General features: G+C 47.0%; 2 protein-coding genes across 6 annotated transcripts in view; both read left to right on the forward strand.

Annotated features, from left to right (window-relative positions):
• LOC102938965 (tropomodulin-2) overlaps nucleotides 1–16,523 on the forward strand; it is a 71,858-nt gene that overhangs the window by 9,072 nt on the left and 46,263 nt on the right. The window lies entirely within an intron of this gene.
• LOC102947075 (tigger transposable element-derived protein 1) lies at nucleotides 561–5,787 on the forward strand. 4 transcript variants are annotated; one of them, XM_007056399.4, is made up of 2 exons: nucleotides 561–845; nucleotides 3,021–5,787. In XM_007056399.4, the coding sequence occupies exon 2, from the start codon at nucleotides 3,566–3,568 to the stop codon at nucleotides 5,345–5,347; it is 1,782 nt and encodes a 593-aa protein (XP_007056461.2). In that variant the 5' UTR covers nucleotides 561–845; nucleotides 3,021–3,565; the 3' UTR covers nucleotides 5,348–5,787. The 4 variants fall into 4 exon arrangements, with proteins under 4 accessions (XP_007056461.2, XP_043379761.1, XP_043379763.1 ...); XM_043523826.1 differs by having other exon boundaries at nucleotides 633–811; XM_043523828.1 differs by lacking the exon at nucleotides 561–845 and adding an exon at nucleotides 1,148–1,862 and having other exon boundaries at nucleotides 3,021–5,424.

Genomic DNA, 16,523 nt, shown 5'->3' on the forward strand with positions numbered 1-16,523 from the left:
AGAAGCAGTGGTATGTCCCCCCTCCATCTCCAATGCGGAGGCGCAGCCAGGCGGCTCGGTGTGCTGCCCCGTCCGCAGGTGCCACCCCTGCAGCTCCCATTGGCCATGGTTCCAGTGGGAGCTGCGTGGGTGGCACTCGAGGCGGGGGCAGCATGCGGAGCCCCCTGGCTGCCTCTATGCGTAGGAGCTGGAGAGGGGACATGCTGCTGCTTCTGGGAGCCGTTCAGAGCCACAGCATGAGCGGAATGGGGCAAGCCCCTGGCTGGAGCACTGGAGCGGGGCAAGCCCCAGACCACACTCCCTGGCGGAAGCTCGAGGGTCAGATTAAAATATCTGAAGGGCCGGATGTGGCCTGTGGGCTATAGTTTGCCCACCCCATGCTAATAGGTCTGGCAGGCTGGAAGGTTTTTTCACTTTTAAATTACTAGATTCCCTCTGGAGGAAGACTCACCAGACTGCAGCAGCTAGCTGTGAGAAGCCTGAAGGAAGGGTCAGAACAGGGATAGGAAGATGTGGGAGGGTGGACATTAAGACCCAGGGGTGCACCAAATTTTCAGGTGCCCTACCCAGCTGCCTCTGCTGCATATGTCTAAGGACGGCCCTGTGTGTGTGCATGCCTGCGTGTGCATGCCTGCGTGTGTGTGAGTGTGAGTGAGAGACAGCAGTGTGTGTGACAGAGAGAGAGAGACGCGCATTTCCTCTTTAACTACGCTGACCCCACTCTAAGTACACTGCCTTTTTAATTAGCTCAGCAAGTTTGAGACAGCAGCTGCTGCCGGGAAGCTCCCTCCTTTCTGAGCCCTGTGGTGTGGTGAGCCCTGAGCGCCCCTCTCTGTGGAGACAAGGTACAGGAGTGGGGGGAGGGGGACACCCTGACATTAGCACCCCTCTTTCCCGCCCCCTGCACAGCAAGCAGGAGGCTCTTGGGAGCAGCTCCAAGGCAGAGGGCAGGAACAGCACACGGCAGTGGGGGGAGGGGCAGCTGAACTGCCCGGCATTGATAGCCTGCTGGGCGGCTGCGCAGAGGGAACTTAGGGGAGCCGATGGGGGGCTGCCGGCCCACCCTGGTTCCAAGCTCCCCCCCCCAGCTCCAGTGGCTGCTCTTCCTGCAAGCAGTGGAAAAAGCAGGCAGCTGCCAAACAACGTTATAAGGGAGCATTGTGCAACTTTAAATGAGCCTGTTCCCTAATTGATCAGCAACGTAACAACGAAACAAAATGTTAACTGTTAAGTGAGGAGTTACTGTAATGAGAAAGGAAAGCACAGGGGAGACACAATAACTTTTTTTTTTTTTTTAGAAGTGATCTGATAATTATTATTATCGATGATCACTTTTCTGCTGACAACAATGTATAGTTATAGCCCAGCCTTTAGTTCAGGATCTGTTCACCTTCTCAGACTGAGAAACATCTTGCTGAATGAGTAGGTCCATTGAAATTACAGAGGCTACTCAAGGAACAAGGTACTACTCAATGAGAGGAAGGATAATCCAATGGGTAGGGTGTTCTCCTCGGACTTGGAAGACCTATTCCCTGCTCTGCCACAAACTGCCTGTGTGACTGGAAAAGAGAGATTATTTCAAAATTGCAAGAATAAATACACTGAAGAATGTGAGGTGCTGTTTAAGTGCTATGGTAATCAGGACCATATAAGTGTGATAGATAGGTAGATAGATAGATAAGAGGAGCAGAATCTGGCTCTGAATTTTTTGACAATTCTTGTTTAAAAAGCTGTTAATATCTAATGTACATGTTAGCCTTGCATTTGGGGTAAGTGTGATCACATATAATTCTTTTTACAACACAGTTAGAATTTGGAAGATAGGTAACTGGATACCAGAGCTTTTCTTCTATGGATCACAGGTACTTCAGTGATGAGTGCGGTATAAGAAACTGTATAGAATAGACTAGAATAGTTCAAATCTAGTGCGGACTGGCAATGACTGAAAGGTCTTAGCATGTTATAGCTGGCATTACCATGTTTCGTGGCCCATGTGAAGCAAGGGATGGCTTTAGTCCAGTTGCTATGGAACAGGCATTCACATCATAAAAGCCGCCATCACAGGTGACACTCTGAGTCGTTCCTCAGGGCTGTGCACAATCAAGCTTGATGGGATTAGTGACAGTGGCTGCAGGACTCATGTTTTTGTGTTTTAGTCTGTTCTGATTTCTCTGTGGTATTTCTAAGAGCCAGGCAGTACGTAACAAGGTAGTTGGGGTAAAGGAGACATGCAGAATCCAAAGGATTTTTGCCATCAAATAACAGTTCTTGGTACCTTGATCATCATCTCATCATGGTAAATCCCAAAGGGATGGGCTCTGGGTGGTTTCCCTTTAATAATTATGGAACTGTTTGGGAATTGGGCGCTACACCGAACTTTTGCGGAGGCTCCACCCGAGGCTACCAGCCGCCTGCAAAGCATTTTCAGGGGCTGCATAGTGGCAGCCCTGCCTTACTATCGTGCATCTGCCGACACAACGTTCCATCTTCCTCCTGCCCCCTTTGCGGGAGGGGGGTAAGAATACAGGGGGTGGCAGCCTGCCCAAAGCAAGTTAATAGTGTTCCAGCGCCTGCTTCACTCTAGCATGTGGGAGATGCAGTGTAGAGATGCACAGAACCTGGCCCTGCGCCCATGAAAGTCTGTGAAAAGCATGGGAGCTTTGCCATTCACTTCAATGCCAGCTGCATGTCTCTGCCCCTGCCTGCACACAGCAGGGAGGGATGCAGCCCTGCAGCAAACATTATTTTTCTCCTCTTACAATAGTCACAGCTACATTGGCTGCAGTGCTGCCCCGGTGTTGTGTGCATGTTTACTATGGGAGGTACAGCAGGGCTGGTTTTTCCAGGTCACCCTGGAAGCCAGGCCTTTGCTCCTCCAGCAGGGTTCCTGTGAAAGTACGAACCTGCAAGTGAAACTGGCTCCATAACTAGTCCTAGCCTAAACCCACAGAGCTTTCAGTAGGGGAGCAGATTACCATGAAGAATGACATGGGTTTTCCAAATTCTTTCCCTTTCAATAGTTGATTGATGCTGCATGATCCCAACCACTCCAGGCTGAAGGGAGTGAAGAGTAGCACGTGCATGCGCCGTCCGGAGAAGGGTGTGGTGCGCTCCAGCAGGCCGGGATAGCGTGGGTTCATCATCAGCTTCAGTTTCTGCAGGGAAGTGTTTGCAGCCACTGTCGTGAGTCTGTTGTGTCTCCTGCGTCCATCTGTGCTGCCTTGTAGAGCTTGAGGCTACATTGAGAACACTGTGTTAACTCTTGAGGGTTCAGCCGAGTGCTAGTTCATCATTTAGCAGCAAGGCATTCCCTGGGAAATATCCCACCTGATCTCAACACGTTGCTTTAGGAGACGTTCATGAGCAGATCTGCAGAGAATCCTCTGATGAGTAACTGCAGGGAGATTTGGGGAAAGGGGAGCTGCTGCTAAGGTGTGTGAGCAAGAAACTGAAGGGGCTCAAGAAGCTGACATAGGACATTGTTCCAGTGATCCTGTGCAAGTCTGTTTTAAATGTAATGGTGGAGGGCTCGTTGTGATTGTACTGTACAGTATCACCCAGCATCATGAGTCAAAAACGCCGAGCAAGTCATAGTGGAGTGCCTAGTGGTAGCAGTACCACTAGCAGTAAGAAAACCAGGAAAACCATTAGTTTGGGTACTAAATTAGACGTTTTAAGGCATTTTGATGCAGGTGAGCGTGCGGTAGACATTGGCATCACTCTAGGTCTTACTCCGACCACCGTGAGAACAATTCGGAGTAATGCCGACAAGATCAGGGCTAGTGCTCGGTGTGTAACACCGCTTAGTGCTACTAAAATAAGTCGATCAAGAAGTAGTTTGATGGAAAACATGGAGCGTCTTCTCTCAGTGTGGATAGAGGACCAAAACCAGCGGAACATACCTCTAAGTTTGCCTGTGATACAAGCGAAGGCAAAAAGTTTGTATGACAAATTAAAGAGAGACCAAGGTGAAGGATCACAGACAGAGATGTTCATGGCAAGTCGGGGGTGGTTTGATCGGTTCAAGAAGCGCTTCCACCTGCACAACATGAAGATGTCCGGTGAGGTGGCTAGTGCCGATCCTGCAGCAGCTAAAAAATTCCCCGACTATCTCAAGAAAATAATTGAGGAATGTGGCTATTCACCAAAGCAAGTCTTCAATGTCAATGAAACGAGCCTCTACTGGAAGATGATGCCTGAACGGACGTGCATTTCCCGAGAGGAGAAGACAGCGCCTGGATTTAAAGCAGTTAAAGATCGCCTAACCTTGCTTCTAGGTGGTAATGCTGCTGGAGACATGAAGATGAAACCACTGACTGTGTACCAATTTGAAACACCACGAGCTCTCAAGGGATTTTCAAAGGAACACCTTCCGGTCATTTGGAGATCCAATAAGAAGGCATGGATAACTGGAGCTATTTTTTCAGAATGGCTGACTCTCTATGCCGTCCCTGCATGGAAGGAATATTGTGCCAAGGAAAACCTTGATTTCAAGATTTTATTACTTATTGATGATGTACCAGCTCATCCAGTCAACCTGGACGACCTCTGCGAAAATGTCAAAGTTGTCTTTCTGCCGCCAAACACCACATCACTCATTCAGCCCATGGACCAAGGAGCCATTGCTGCATTTAAGGCATATTACTTACGCCGTACTTTCGACCAGCTCATCAGAGGCACTGATGGCGAAGGCAAGCCTACAATTCGGCAATTTTGGCGTGACTACAACATCCTCAAGTGCATCAATAACATCGGTGAGTCCTGGGCTGAAGTTACTCAGGCATGCATGAACGGTGTGTGGTGGAAGTTGTGGCCTGAATGTGTCAATGACTTAAAAGGATTTAAAGATGTTGTTCCCGCTATGAAGAAAGATATTCTCGGCTTGGCCAAGAAAGCGGGTTTTGATAAGGTGGAAGAAGCCGACGTTACACAACTTCTGCAGTCACACGGAGAAGAGCTAACTAATGAAGATCTGATGCAACTAGACATGATGAGAGCAGTGGAAGACGAGGGCCAAGAAGTAAAAGAAGAACCAACCCATCGAAATTTGACTGCCAAACGGCTTTCTGAAGCTTTCCAAATGATTGAAGCTGGCTTGCAAATCCTTAGTGATGACGATCCTGACAGGGAACGCAGCTCCAAAGTTATTAGGGGAATTGGTCATCTAATGACTTGCTATAAAGAAATTTACCAAGAAAAAAAAAGGAAAGCAAAACAACCATCTCTAGATATGTTTTTTCGAGTTGTGACGGTTAAGGAAGAACAGCAAGAGGAGCAGCCGGACGATCCACGCTCTTCCACCTCTGACTTCACCACCTCAACCAAGCTTAACAATCATCATTGCTGAGTACAGTATTAAATTGTTTGTTTAAAACGTATACCTGCATTAAATTGTTTGTTTAAAATTTTTTAAAACTTATACGGTATATGTATATAATGTCTTTTGTCTGGCACAAAAAATTTCCCTGGAACCTAACCCCTCCATTTACATTAATTTTTATGGGGAAAATGGATTTGCTTAACATCGTTTTGCTTGAAGTCGCATTTTTCAAGAACATAACTCCAACGTTAAGCAAGGAGTTACTGTATAATCATATGATTACCATCCCCACCTTGTTAATTGGATTCCATGCTATTAACTTTGGGCATATAAACAGTGCCATGCCCTTTTTGTGATGCTGATCACCCTGTTGATTTTTTGTGTGTGTAAGATTTGGTTTTGGAGATTCCATCCAGTTTGTTTCCTTTGATCTAATTATTGTATAAAATAAGCCTATTTAAAACTCATTATTGTTATTGAATTGTTTCATTGTCCAGCATCCAATAGCATACTAGGTGCCTCACAATACAGAGGAGACATGGTCCCTGACTGGAAGAGTTTAGAATCTAATACAAGAGTTTACAGTCCCTCAGGACTCATTCTTCCAAGACTGAGAGAAGGTGTCTTTAACTAGACTGCATAAGAACATTACTCCTATACACATTTTACACCTGCTGTGTTATTACCCCTTCATACTATGGTATGTCCCCAAAGTACCTGCTGTGTTATAATCCTTACAGGCTAGTGAAAAGGGTCCTCAACAATAAGCAGTTGTTAGGTTTTGATGGTGCCACACCATTATCAAAAAAGTGTTAAAACAGAAACTTTTATCCTCAAAAACCGTGATGTCGCCAACGTCCTGTAGCACCAAGGTTCCTACAATGCAGGTGGTGTGAATCATAGAATCGAAGGACTGGAAGGGACCCCAAAAAGTCATCTAGTCCGGTCCCCTGCACTCAAGGCAGGGCTAAGTATTATCTAGTTCATCCCTGCCTGGTGTTTGTCTAACCTGCTCTTAAAAATCCCCAGTGATGGAAATTCCACAGTCTCCCTAGGCAATTTATTCCAGTGTTTAACTACCTTGATAGTTGGAGAGTTTTCCCTAATGTCCAACCTAAACCTCCCTTGCTGCAATTTAATCGCATTGCTTCTTGTTCTATCCTCAGAGGTTAAGGGGAACAATTTTTCTCCCTCCTCTTTGTAACAACCTTTTATGTATTTGAAAACTGTTATGTTCCCTCTCAGTCAGGGGTTCTCAACCTTTTTCTTTCTGAGCCTCCCCCGCCCAACATGCTATAAAAACTCCATGGCCCAGATGTGCCACAAAAGCTGTTTTTGTGCATATAAAAGCCAGGGCTTATGTAGGGATGGGGTCTCAAACTCAAATGACCATGAGGGTCACATGAGGACTAGTGCATTGGCCCGAGGGCCACATCACTGACACCCCTCTCGCGCTGCCCCCGGCCCAGCCCCCACTGCACCCCTTCCATGAGGCCCCACCCTTGCCCCACCTCTTCCCACCCCTTCCCTGCCCTCATTCCAATCCCTTCCCCAAAGTCCCCACCCCAACTCCGCCCCCTCCCTGCCCCCAGGGGGTGCAGGAGGGGTGCAGGGTGTGGCGGGGGCTCAGGGCAGGGAGTTGAGATGCAGGAGGGGTGCAGGGTACGGCAGGGGGCTCAGGGCAGGGAGTTGGGGAGTGGGGTGCAGGAGGGGTGAGGGGTGCAGCAGGGGATCAGGGTGCGGCAGGGGGCTCAGGGCAGGGGGTTGGGGTGCAGGGTGCGGTGTGTGGCAGGGGACTCAGGGCAGGGGGTTGGGGTGCAGGAGGGGTGCAGGGTGCGGCGGGGGCTCAGGGCAGGGAGTTGGGGTGCAGGAGGGGTGCAGGGTGCGGTGTGCGGCAGGGAGCTCGGCAGGGAGTTGGGGTGCGGTGCTCAGGGCACGGAGTTGGGGTGCAGGAGGGGTACGGCATGCGGCAGGGGGCTCAGGGCAGGGAGTTGGGTTGGAGGAGAGGTTCAGGGTGCGGGCTCCAGCCTGGCGCCGCTTACCTAGAGCGGCTCCAGGGTGGCAGCGGCGTGCACCGGGGCTAGGGCATGCTGCCTGCTTGCTCTGGCACCGCTCTGCTCTGCTCCACTCCAGGAAGCAGCCGGAATCACGTCCCTGCGGGGGGCGGGGAGGGAGAAGAGGGCTCTGCGTTGCTCTCGCTTCCAGGTACCTCCCCTGATACTCCCATTGGCCGCAGTTACCCGTTCCTGGCCAAAGGGAGCTACGGTTGGCGGTGCCTGGAAGCGAGAGCAACACATGGAGTCCTCTGCCCCCCCGCTTCCCCAGGGCCGCAGGGACATGGTTCCGCATGCCACGGGGGGGTGATCCCGAGGCCGGATTCGGCCCGTGGGATGTAGTTTGCCCACCCCTGGCCTGGAGGTAGGCAGAGGGGCGAGGGGGTGGGGGCGCAGGGAGCTTGGTAGGCCACACAAAAGAACCCAGCGGGCCACGTGTTTGAGACCCCTGTGTTAAGGGGTATCAAGGAGGGCAATTGCCTGGGGCCCAACACCATAGGGGGCAACGCGAAGCTAAGTTACTCAGGCTTCAGCTTCATCCCCAGGTGGTGGGGCTCGGGGCCCTCAGCTGCAGTCCCACGAGGTGGGACCTTGACTTTCTGCTCTGGACCCTAGTGAGTCTAATGCCAGCCATGCTTGGCAGACCCCCTGAAAACTACTCAGAGCTCTCCAGAGGGCCCCAGACCCCTGAGAACCTCTGCTCTAAATCTTCTCTTCTCCAGATTAAACAAACGCAGAGTTTTCAGTCTTTCCTCATAGGTCATGTTTTCTAGACCTTTAATCATTTTTGTTGCTCTTCTTTGGACTTTCTCCAATTTGTCCACATCTTTCCTGAAATGTGGTGCCCAGAACTGGACACAGTATTTGAGTTGAGGCCTAATCAGCGCAGAGTAGAGTGGAAGAAATACTTATGTCTTACAACACTCCTGCTAATCCATCCCAGAATGATGTTTGCTTTTTTTTTGCAAAAGTGTTACACTGTTGACTCATATTTAGCTTGTGATCCACTATGACCCCCAGATCCCTTTTCTCAGTACTCTTTCCTAGGCAATCATTTCCCGTTTTGTATATGTGCAACTGATTGTTTCTTCCTAAGTGGAGTATTTTTGGATCTGTCCATATTGAATTTCATCCTGTTTACTTCAAAGTATTTCTCCAGTTAGTCCAGATAATTTTGAATTTTAATCCTATCCTCCAAGGCACTTGCAACCCCCCACAGCATGGTATAATCCACAAATTTTATAAGTGTATTCTGTATGCCATTATCTAAATCATTGATGAAGATATTGAACAGAATCAGACCCAGAACTGATCTCTGCGGCACCCCACTTGATGTGCCCTTCCAGCCTGCGAACCACTGATAACTACTCTCTGGGAACAGTTTTCCCAGCATGCTAAAATCCTCCACTTTTGCTACTGTTCTATAAACAAAGAACAAAACTTCCCACAGTGTGAAACATTGCTTTGGGAGAAGGACACATGCACTTTAAAGGAAATAATTCAACAGGATTTTTCAAATTTAGTAGGGAAAAAATGTTGATTTTTATGCTCAGACCTGAGAAATTTTTCATTCATTTTCCAAATTCCTGAAAATACATGCTTAAAAATGAAAATACTGCTTCACACCAACTACAGCAGCACCAAGTAGTCTGTCCCAAGGACCAGAACAGTAATATATTTTCAACTATTCCAGTATTATTAGTGAATGTTTCTCTTATGAATGCTGACATATTTGAAAGCGTCGAAACATCCCTTACTTTCTTTGAATACCCTCAGACAGCTGAACAAAGGAGTATGAAACAACAGGTGGAACAAATCAGTTACTTAGATACTGGACCCAATAAATGGGGTTGGGTCCATTATGATTAAGAGCAGTATTCTTGTAACACAAACAGATGTGCAGTAAAACTGCGATGATTGTTCCACAATCATCCAGCAAATGGAACTCTCCAAAGTATTCAGTTAATCCAGCCTCAGACAGATTGTCTTCTGATCTCCAAGAACAGCTCTGAAAATTAGGTTGTTGAAAACTGCATGTATTGAGGAATTCTAAATTGACACTTGCTTTTTCCAAATAAAGTTCCTTATTTTGATCATTTTTAAATGTAAACACAAAAAGCAGGATTGAGATTAGTTTTGCCACCATGAGCATAAGGGAGATACACGTAAGAGATCACTTTCAGCAGTACAAAGTTGTGCCTTGGTTTTGAACCTGGAATATTTCAGATGCCTCAGGAGAGTCAAAATGGAACCATTTGGCCCAGCCTGTCGCAGATGTAGATCACTGATGTACGGGGAAGTGTTAAAAGGACCTACACCTTTTTTTCTCTATATGATCAAAAATGACTTTAGTTACAGATCCTGCCACAACAGTAAAAAGCACAGAGGAAGAAAATGAAAGAGAACCTCACAAAGGCACCAAATGGAAAAAAGAGAAGGCTGATCATGTGAGATGTCTTGTTAATCAAGGCCCCTGTGGTTACAATATAATACATTAAGTGAATGAATAATCCAGTATTTATACATAATAATACACTAACTTTGTCAGCCTTACCTTCTTTTCTGAGGACAGTAAGGATTGATCCTCTAGGATCCTCTTTGATTTTCTCTTCTGTTTGCTTCCAGGTCTGCAAAAACCTTCCTAGGAATCTGCAAATTAAGGAAACTGTATTGATACATTCCTCTGGCTCTTCCAGTGTGATTTGTCTTATTCTGGCCCCCATTTCTGACTCCAGTCATTCCATTAACAGGAACAGGACTACTTAGTATGTCAAAAACTAAGCAACTATGTAAGGATTTACAGGAGGATCTGGCTCTTAGAATGCAAGTCCCTCAGGACAGAACTGCCTTTTTATTTGTCTTGTACAGCATGAGCACAGTGGTGACACTGAGCAAATGATAAATAATGTTATGTAACCTATTTTTTCCCCAGACTAGTTTTTCCTCAGTCTCTAAACTGATTTATCAGGTATTCCTTTAAAATGTTTATTCCCTTAACATGTGTTCATTGAAGAGAGCTTCTCTGTGCTGCTTCTGTTTCTGGTAGCTAGCTTTTAGTAAATGGATGTGTCCCTTTGCTCAGTGGCTACATTTATAGAGAAAAGAAAACAAACCACAGTTAGCTACTGCCTTCCCTATCTGAAAATTCAGGTGGATGTTTTAGAGTTCAGGTGTAACCAGCTGAAGTTACATACCTCCTGCACCAATCTCTCAATTCAAAGCAGGTGCTGAAAGTTATCCAGATGTGTATAAACATGGCTTTCCCACCTACAGACAAATTAGAACTAATATGCTTTAACACAGACAGTCTCTGGGCTTGCAAGTCCAGGTCTGTGAAGCATTGCTTTTTTATTTGACTAATTTATTACAGTACTAATTTATTACATACTAACTTGTTAGGTGTTTGATTATTAGTAAGAACTTAAATCCTAGCAGTGTGGCAACAAGGTAACATTTCATGTAAAAAATAAAGGGTTCCTGTTTTTTTCTCTGAATTATGTCATGAAAATTTTGATTGATATATTTAAAACCTGTTTGACGGGAACCCGTTTCTCTTTAAATAGAGGTTTCTTCCCCTTAGGGCAAGTTTAGTGTTAGCTTACATTATCTTCCTAGCAACTGCTTTAGTCCTACCTAATACCTACCTAATGGCTGCATCTGTAATCAGATGTTTATGGTTGCTCTGGTCTACAGACGACTGGGGCCATTGTCCGCAGGCAGCGCCTTACACTTTTTGGACACGTCGCAAGGATGCCACCAGACGTTCCAGCGAACGCTGTTCTCCACGTGGCTTGTAACATCTGGGATAAAATTCCACCAACCAAGGGGTAGAGGCGGCCTAGAGGCAGACCCCCTAGTACATGGGTTCATTAAGTCTTTTCTGATGTTGGACTCTCAGGACATCAAGCCTTTGCGGTTGGGCAGGAACGGACCAAACGGCGAACAATTGCTACGGCCAACTGTCTGGCTAAGTGTTGAAGAAAGAGAGAGAGAGAGAATGCTTGGTAGAACTTGGAGAGTTATTTTGTGGTGATATTAGCCTAGGACAGGTTTTTTAGGCTGAACATTCAGAGGTCAGATACGCTATTCCAAAATCATGCAGCTGCTTTGTATCCTGGTAATGCATCTGTTACTTTGAAATTTACATGACAATTAGTTTCTTTATGTAGGGCTTGACAGCTCCCATTAAAGTCAAATGAAAGACATCCATTTACTTGAATGAGAGTTGGATCAGGGCCTTGATAAAGAAACTAGCCGTCATGTAAATTGCAAAGGTATCCATGTGAGTCTCTAGCTATTTATAGAAATCAAATTCAAACTTTCTTTGATCCGGATAAGATGAAAGACAATCATTGGGGAATAAAAGAAGGAAGATGAAACATCAATGGATCCTCTCCCTTTGATGTAGAAGAGGTTTCCCATGAAGTCATATAATAATTTAGATTTTAAATTTTTAAAATAATATTGAATTTATTCATATCTATTTGAGATGTGAAAGTATCTACTGGAAACAAAGTAGTTTTCTTTACTATGTCTGATCAATTTATAGTCTGCTGTAGGTTGATGATAAATTAAATTTTACTGATTACAATTGTTTCCTTGTTACGGATTAGGATGAATAATTATGCATTAACAATATGTGGACGTCTTTTAAGTTGATATTTTTCCTGTTTCAGTTTAAATGGCAAGAGCAGGTTCACTAGATCTTCCTTTAAAAATATTTTTCATAGACTATAAAACCAGAAGGGACTACTGTGATCATCTAGTCTGCCCTGTTTATACCACAGGCCACAGAACTTCCCTGAATTAATGTCTGTTGGAATTAGAGCATATCCTTTAGAAAAACATCCAATCTTGATTTAAAAATTACTAGTGATGGAGAATCCACCACTATCCTTGGTAAATTGTTCCAATGGTTAATTACCATCACTGTTAAAAATGTGCACCTTATTTCTAGTCTAAATTTACCTAATTTCAGCTTTCAGCTATTGGATCTTGATAATATCGTTATTTGCTAGACTGAAGAGCCTATTATCAATTTTTTTGTTTCTCATGTAAGTACTTATAAACTATGATCAAGTCACCCCTTAACAAAAGGAAGATTAAGCTAATCATTCACATATTTCTTCTCTGTGCCTTCTCCAATTTAAAGTAAGAATGGAGGAATGTGGAGATTGTAGGGCATCAACAGAATGAAGTTGCAGTGTGGTTTATTAGTAGTCATCCCATAAGAATGGAGATCAGCTTTCCTGGGTTCAATTTCCAATTCTGCTGAGTGATCTAGGGAAGGTCACTGTGTCTCAGTTTCCCCATCTCTAGAACAGGGATGGTAATAACCACTTCACCAGGGTGCTGTGACATTTAATTAATTAACGTTTGAACAGTGATTTGACAGCTTCATTTGAGAGTCATTTAGGGTTCAGTCCTGCAAGGTGCTGATCAACTCCTGGAGGTTATGAGCACCCTCAACTCCCACTGACTTCAGAAGCTTCTTAGCACCTTTCAGGATCAAGCCCTTGAAGAACTATGGGTTAAATCCATCTAGGCATGGAGGACCTTCCCTACCACTTAAGAGTTGTGTGGAGGATGAGGTGCAGATGAAGTGACTGTACAATTACTACAGAACATTACAGCACATCTCTTCAGCAACACTGGCTATTGCAAACACATCAAATCTATCCCCTACTCTCTAGATTAGCTTTCCATAGAATATCGAATCAAGTTCAAGGTGTCAGTCCTTATCTTCATAGTGCTCCATGACCTGGTCTGCTATATCTAAAAGACTGGCTAAAGATCTGCGATGAAGGCCGTGGTCGACAACTCACTCTTCTGACACAATGTACTTTACTACCGGAAAGGGAAAACTCATCTATGCAGGAGACAGAACTTTCTTGGGGCCTGGTCTCAGACTGTGGAATGAACTCCCTTAGGAAGTAAGGACATCAAAAACAAACAACCCACCTTACTAAAACAAAACACTCCACTCCACACATTTCTCCCCTGCAGAGCTGATGAGAGAACAAACCACATGGGACCGAAGAGAGTCATCTTACTTAATGCAGTACTGGAAGATGCCCAAACACTACTGTGATGTGCTCGGTTTAAGAACCTATTTCCAATAACTCCTCACTTAACATCATCCTGGTTAACATGGTTTCATTGTTACATTGCTGATCAATTAGGCCTTGGCTACACTTGCAAGTTAGAGCGCATTAAATCAGCCCTGGGCGCTCTAACTCCTGAGGTGTCCACACTGGCAAGGCACGTAGAGCGCCTGGACTCCGTGGCTCGAGTGCTCCTGGTAATCCACCTCCACGAGAAGCATAAAGCTTGCTGCGCCCCGGCTGGAGCGCCGTGGTGCCAGTGTGGACGCCGTGGTCTGTTAGTGTGCTCTGATCGGCCTCAAGAAGTGTCCCACAATGCCTGTTCTAGCCACTCTGGTCATCACTTTGAACTCTACTGCCCTGCCCTCAGGTGACCAACCGTCAGAACCTCCGTTTAAATTCTCTGGGAATTTTGAAATTCCCCTTCCTGTTTGCTCAGCAAGGCATGTAGTGCTCTTAGCGCATCTTTCCAGGTGACCATGCCTACAATGCACCAGGCAATCCCCAGTATGGAGCAATGGCAAGGTGCTGGACCTCATCAGTGTTTGGGGAGAGGAAGCTGTCCAGTCGCAACGGCACTCCAGCCATAGGAATTATGATACCTATGGGCAGATATCAAGGGCCATGATAGAAAGGGGCCATGACCAGGACACAGGGTTAAAGTGAAAGACCTGTGGAATGCGTACCACAAAGCCTGTGAGGCAAACCGCCGCTCCGGTGCTGCCCCCACGACCGTGGGGTCGCTACTTGGGGGCGACCCCACCTCCACGCCAAAGAGCGCCATGGACACTTCAGAGGCCGTAGCAGCAACAAGGCAGGAGGAGGAAAGCAGGAGTGAGGGTGCTGAGGAGGAGCGGGGCCCAGAGCCAGAGGATGGCCAGGCATCCCTAGATGCATGCAGCCAGGAGCTGTTTTCAAGCCAGGAGGAAGGTAGCCAGTTGCAGCGGGTGGTGCTTGGGGAAGAACAAACAGCAGAGGAGGTGCCCGGTAAGTGGCTTTTATTTTGGGAAGGTAGTTGTTTGGTGCGGGCTCCTGGGCCGAGGAGGGTTGCAGAAAGAAGGGTTAGGGCTGCGTGCATGGCTAGATGCAGAATAGGGCGTTGATGTGCTCTCTCACATCGTGGTAATCGGCCTCAGTGATCTCATCGAAGGTCTCATGCAGAAGCTGGGCAATCCGCTTGTGCAGGTTCCTTGGCAGAACTACTGTGCTCCTTGTCCCAGTAAGGCTAACATGTCCGCGCCACTGTGCCCTGAGGGGTGGGGGGAACATTGCTGCACACAGGCAAGCGGCATAAGGGCCAGGGCAGAAGCCGCATTGTAGTAGAAGACCCTCCCTTGCTTCCCAGGGCACCCTCAGCAGCGAGATATCTTCCAGGACGAACTCATCCTATGGAAAATGTGGGGACAGTGTTCAGTATAGGGGCCCCCTGCAGCTGTTGGCTCTCCCCAGGGTACAGAACCCCAGAGGACAGTACAGTCCTGAAACAATCAGTCCCCCTTGCCCCTGTGCTTACCATTTTGGGGCTCTTGTGGGTTATGTGCGCTCGCTTTGGGACAGGCACTTTCTGCTATTGTGTGCACTGTGCTTGTCTTTAAGTTCGGCTGAGTTGTTGCTCTGTCTGGTGTGAACAATGCTGCCTCTGTTAAGTGTTGCATTTTGGCTTTACAGATGCAACCTTGAGATCCCAGCCGTCCTTATTATCAACGGCCGAAAGGCTGCAAAGAATCAGGAAGTGGCTGCGAAGAAGCAAGGAGCACCTTCTGCATGAAGTCATGCAGCAGTCCCTTCCTGAAAATCAAAAAGTACAGGAGTGGCGAGAGACCGAAAGGAGGCTCTGCTAGCAGAATGCAGATTGCCGGCACCAAAGCACGGAGCGACTCCTAAGCATTATGGAGTGCCAAGCAGACTCGATGCAGGCACTCACAGCACTGCAGACGGAGCAGATCCCCCCACAACCCTTGTACCAAAACTCTTTCCCTTGTTCCCTCATGTCACCGCCAACCCACTTCCCCCAACATCCGGTTTCTTATTGCCACCAGCTGCCTCCAACACCTGTAGCTTCACCACCCAGCCCTGCAAACTACGACCCTTAACCACTGCACTCAACCCCTATCACCATGCATTTTAGCCAGCCTGAAGTGCAGCACTCATTGCACGGCACTCCAGACAGGAAGGCTGAGTATGATACCAGGACATACGCAAATCTGGGATTGTCCCGTTCCCCACCCCGCCCCCTTCCCTCGTCCCACACAGCACAGATGTGTCATGCCATGTGTGTTTCTCCAGCAGTTGTGTTTCTTTTCAATAAATGAATTTTTTGGCTTGGCAAACATTCTTTATTGCATTAAGTAAAAGATAGTGTAGCCCAGGAAAGCAATAGGCACTGCAAGTCAGTGCATCATACGTATTAAAAACAGATGCCTACTAGCATTGGAACCACTGCACTTCACTACTGTGCAGGGCACCAGACATTACCGGTGGCTTTCAGCATCAGATTGCTCCCTCAAGGCATTCCTAATCTTTACAGCCCCAGGCTGGGCCCCTCTAATAGCCCTGGTCTCTGGCTGTTCAAATTCAGCCTCCAGGTGTTGAACCTCTGTGGTCCATGCCTGAGTGAAGCTTTCATCCTTCCCTTCACAAATGTTATGGAGGGTACAGCACGCGGCTATAACCGTGTGGATGTTGTCATCGGCCAGGTCCAGCTTCCCATACAGACAGTGCCAGCGGCCCTTTAAATGGCCAAAAGCACACTCCACAGTCATTCTGCACCGACTCAGCCTGTTGTTGAACCTCTCCTTGCTGCTGTCAAGGCTCCCTGTGTATGGTTTCATGAGTCACGGCATCAAAGGGTAAGTGGGGTCTCCAAGGATAACAACGGGCATTTTGTCTTCCCCCACAGTGATCATCTGGTCTGGGAAGAAAGTCCTGACTTGCAGCTTCCTGAACAGGCCTGTGTTCTGAAAGATGCGTGTGTCATGCACCTTTCCAGACCAGCCTGTGTTCATGTCCATGAAATGCCCACAGTGATCCACAAGTGCCTGGAGA

Source organism: Chelonia mydas, chromosome 10 (assembly GCF_015237465.2).
Source record: "Chelonia mydas isolate rCheMyd1 chromosome 10, rCheMyd1.pri.v2, whole genome shotgun sequence".
NCBI classification, from domain to species: Eukaryota; Metazoa; Chordata; order Testudines; family Cheloniidae; genus Chelonia; species Chelonia mydas.

Bases quoted from the DNA above. Each gene is read 5' to 3' on its own strand.
- LOC102947075 (XM_007056399.4), top strand. From the start codon at position 3,566: ATGAGTCAAAAACGCCGAGCAAGTCATAGTGGAGTGCCTAGTGGTAGC.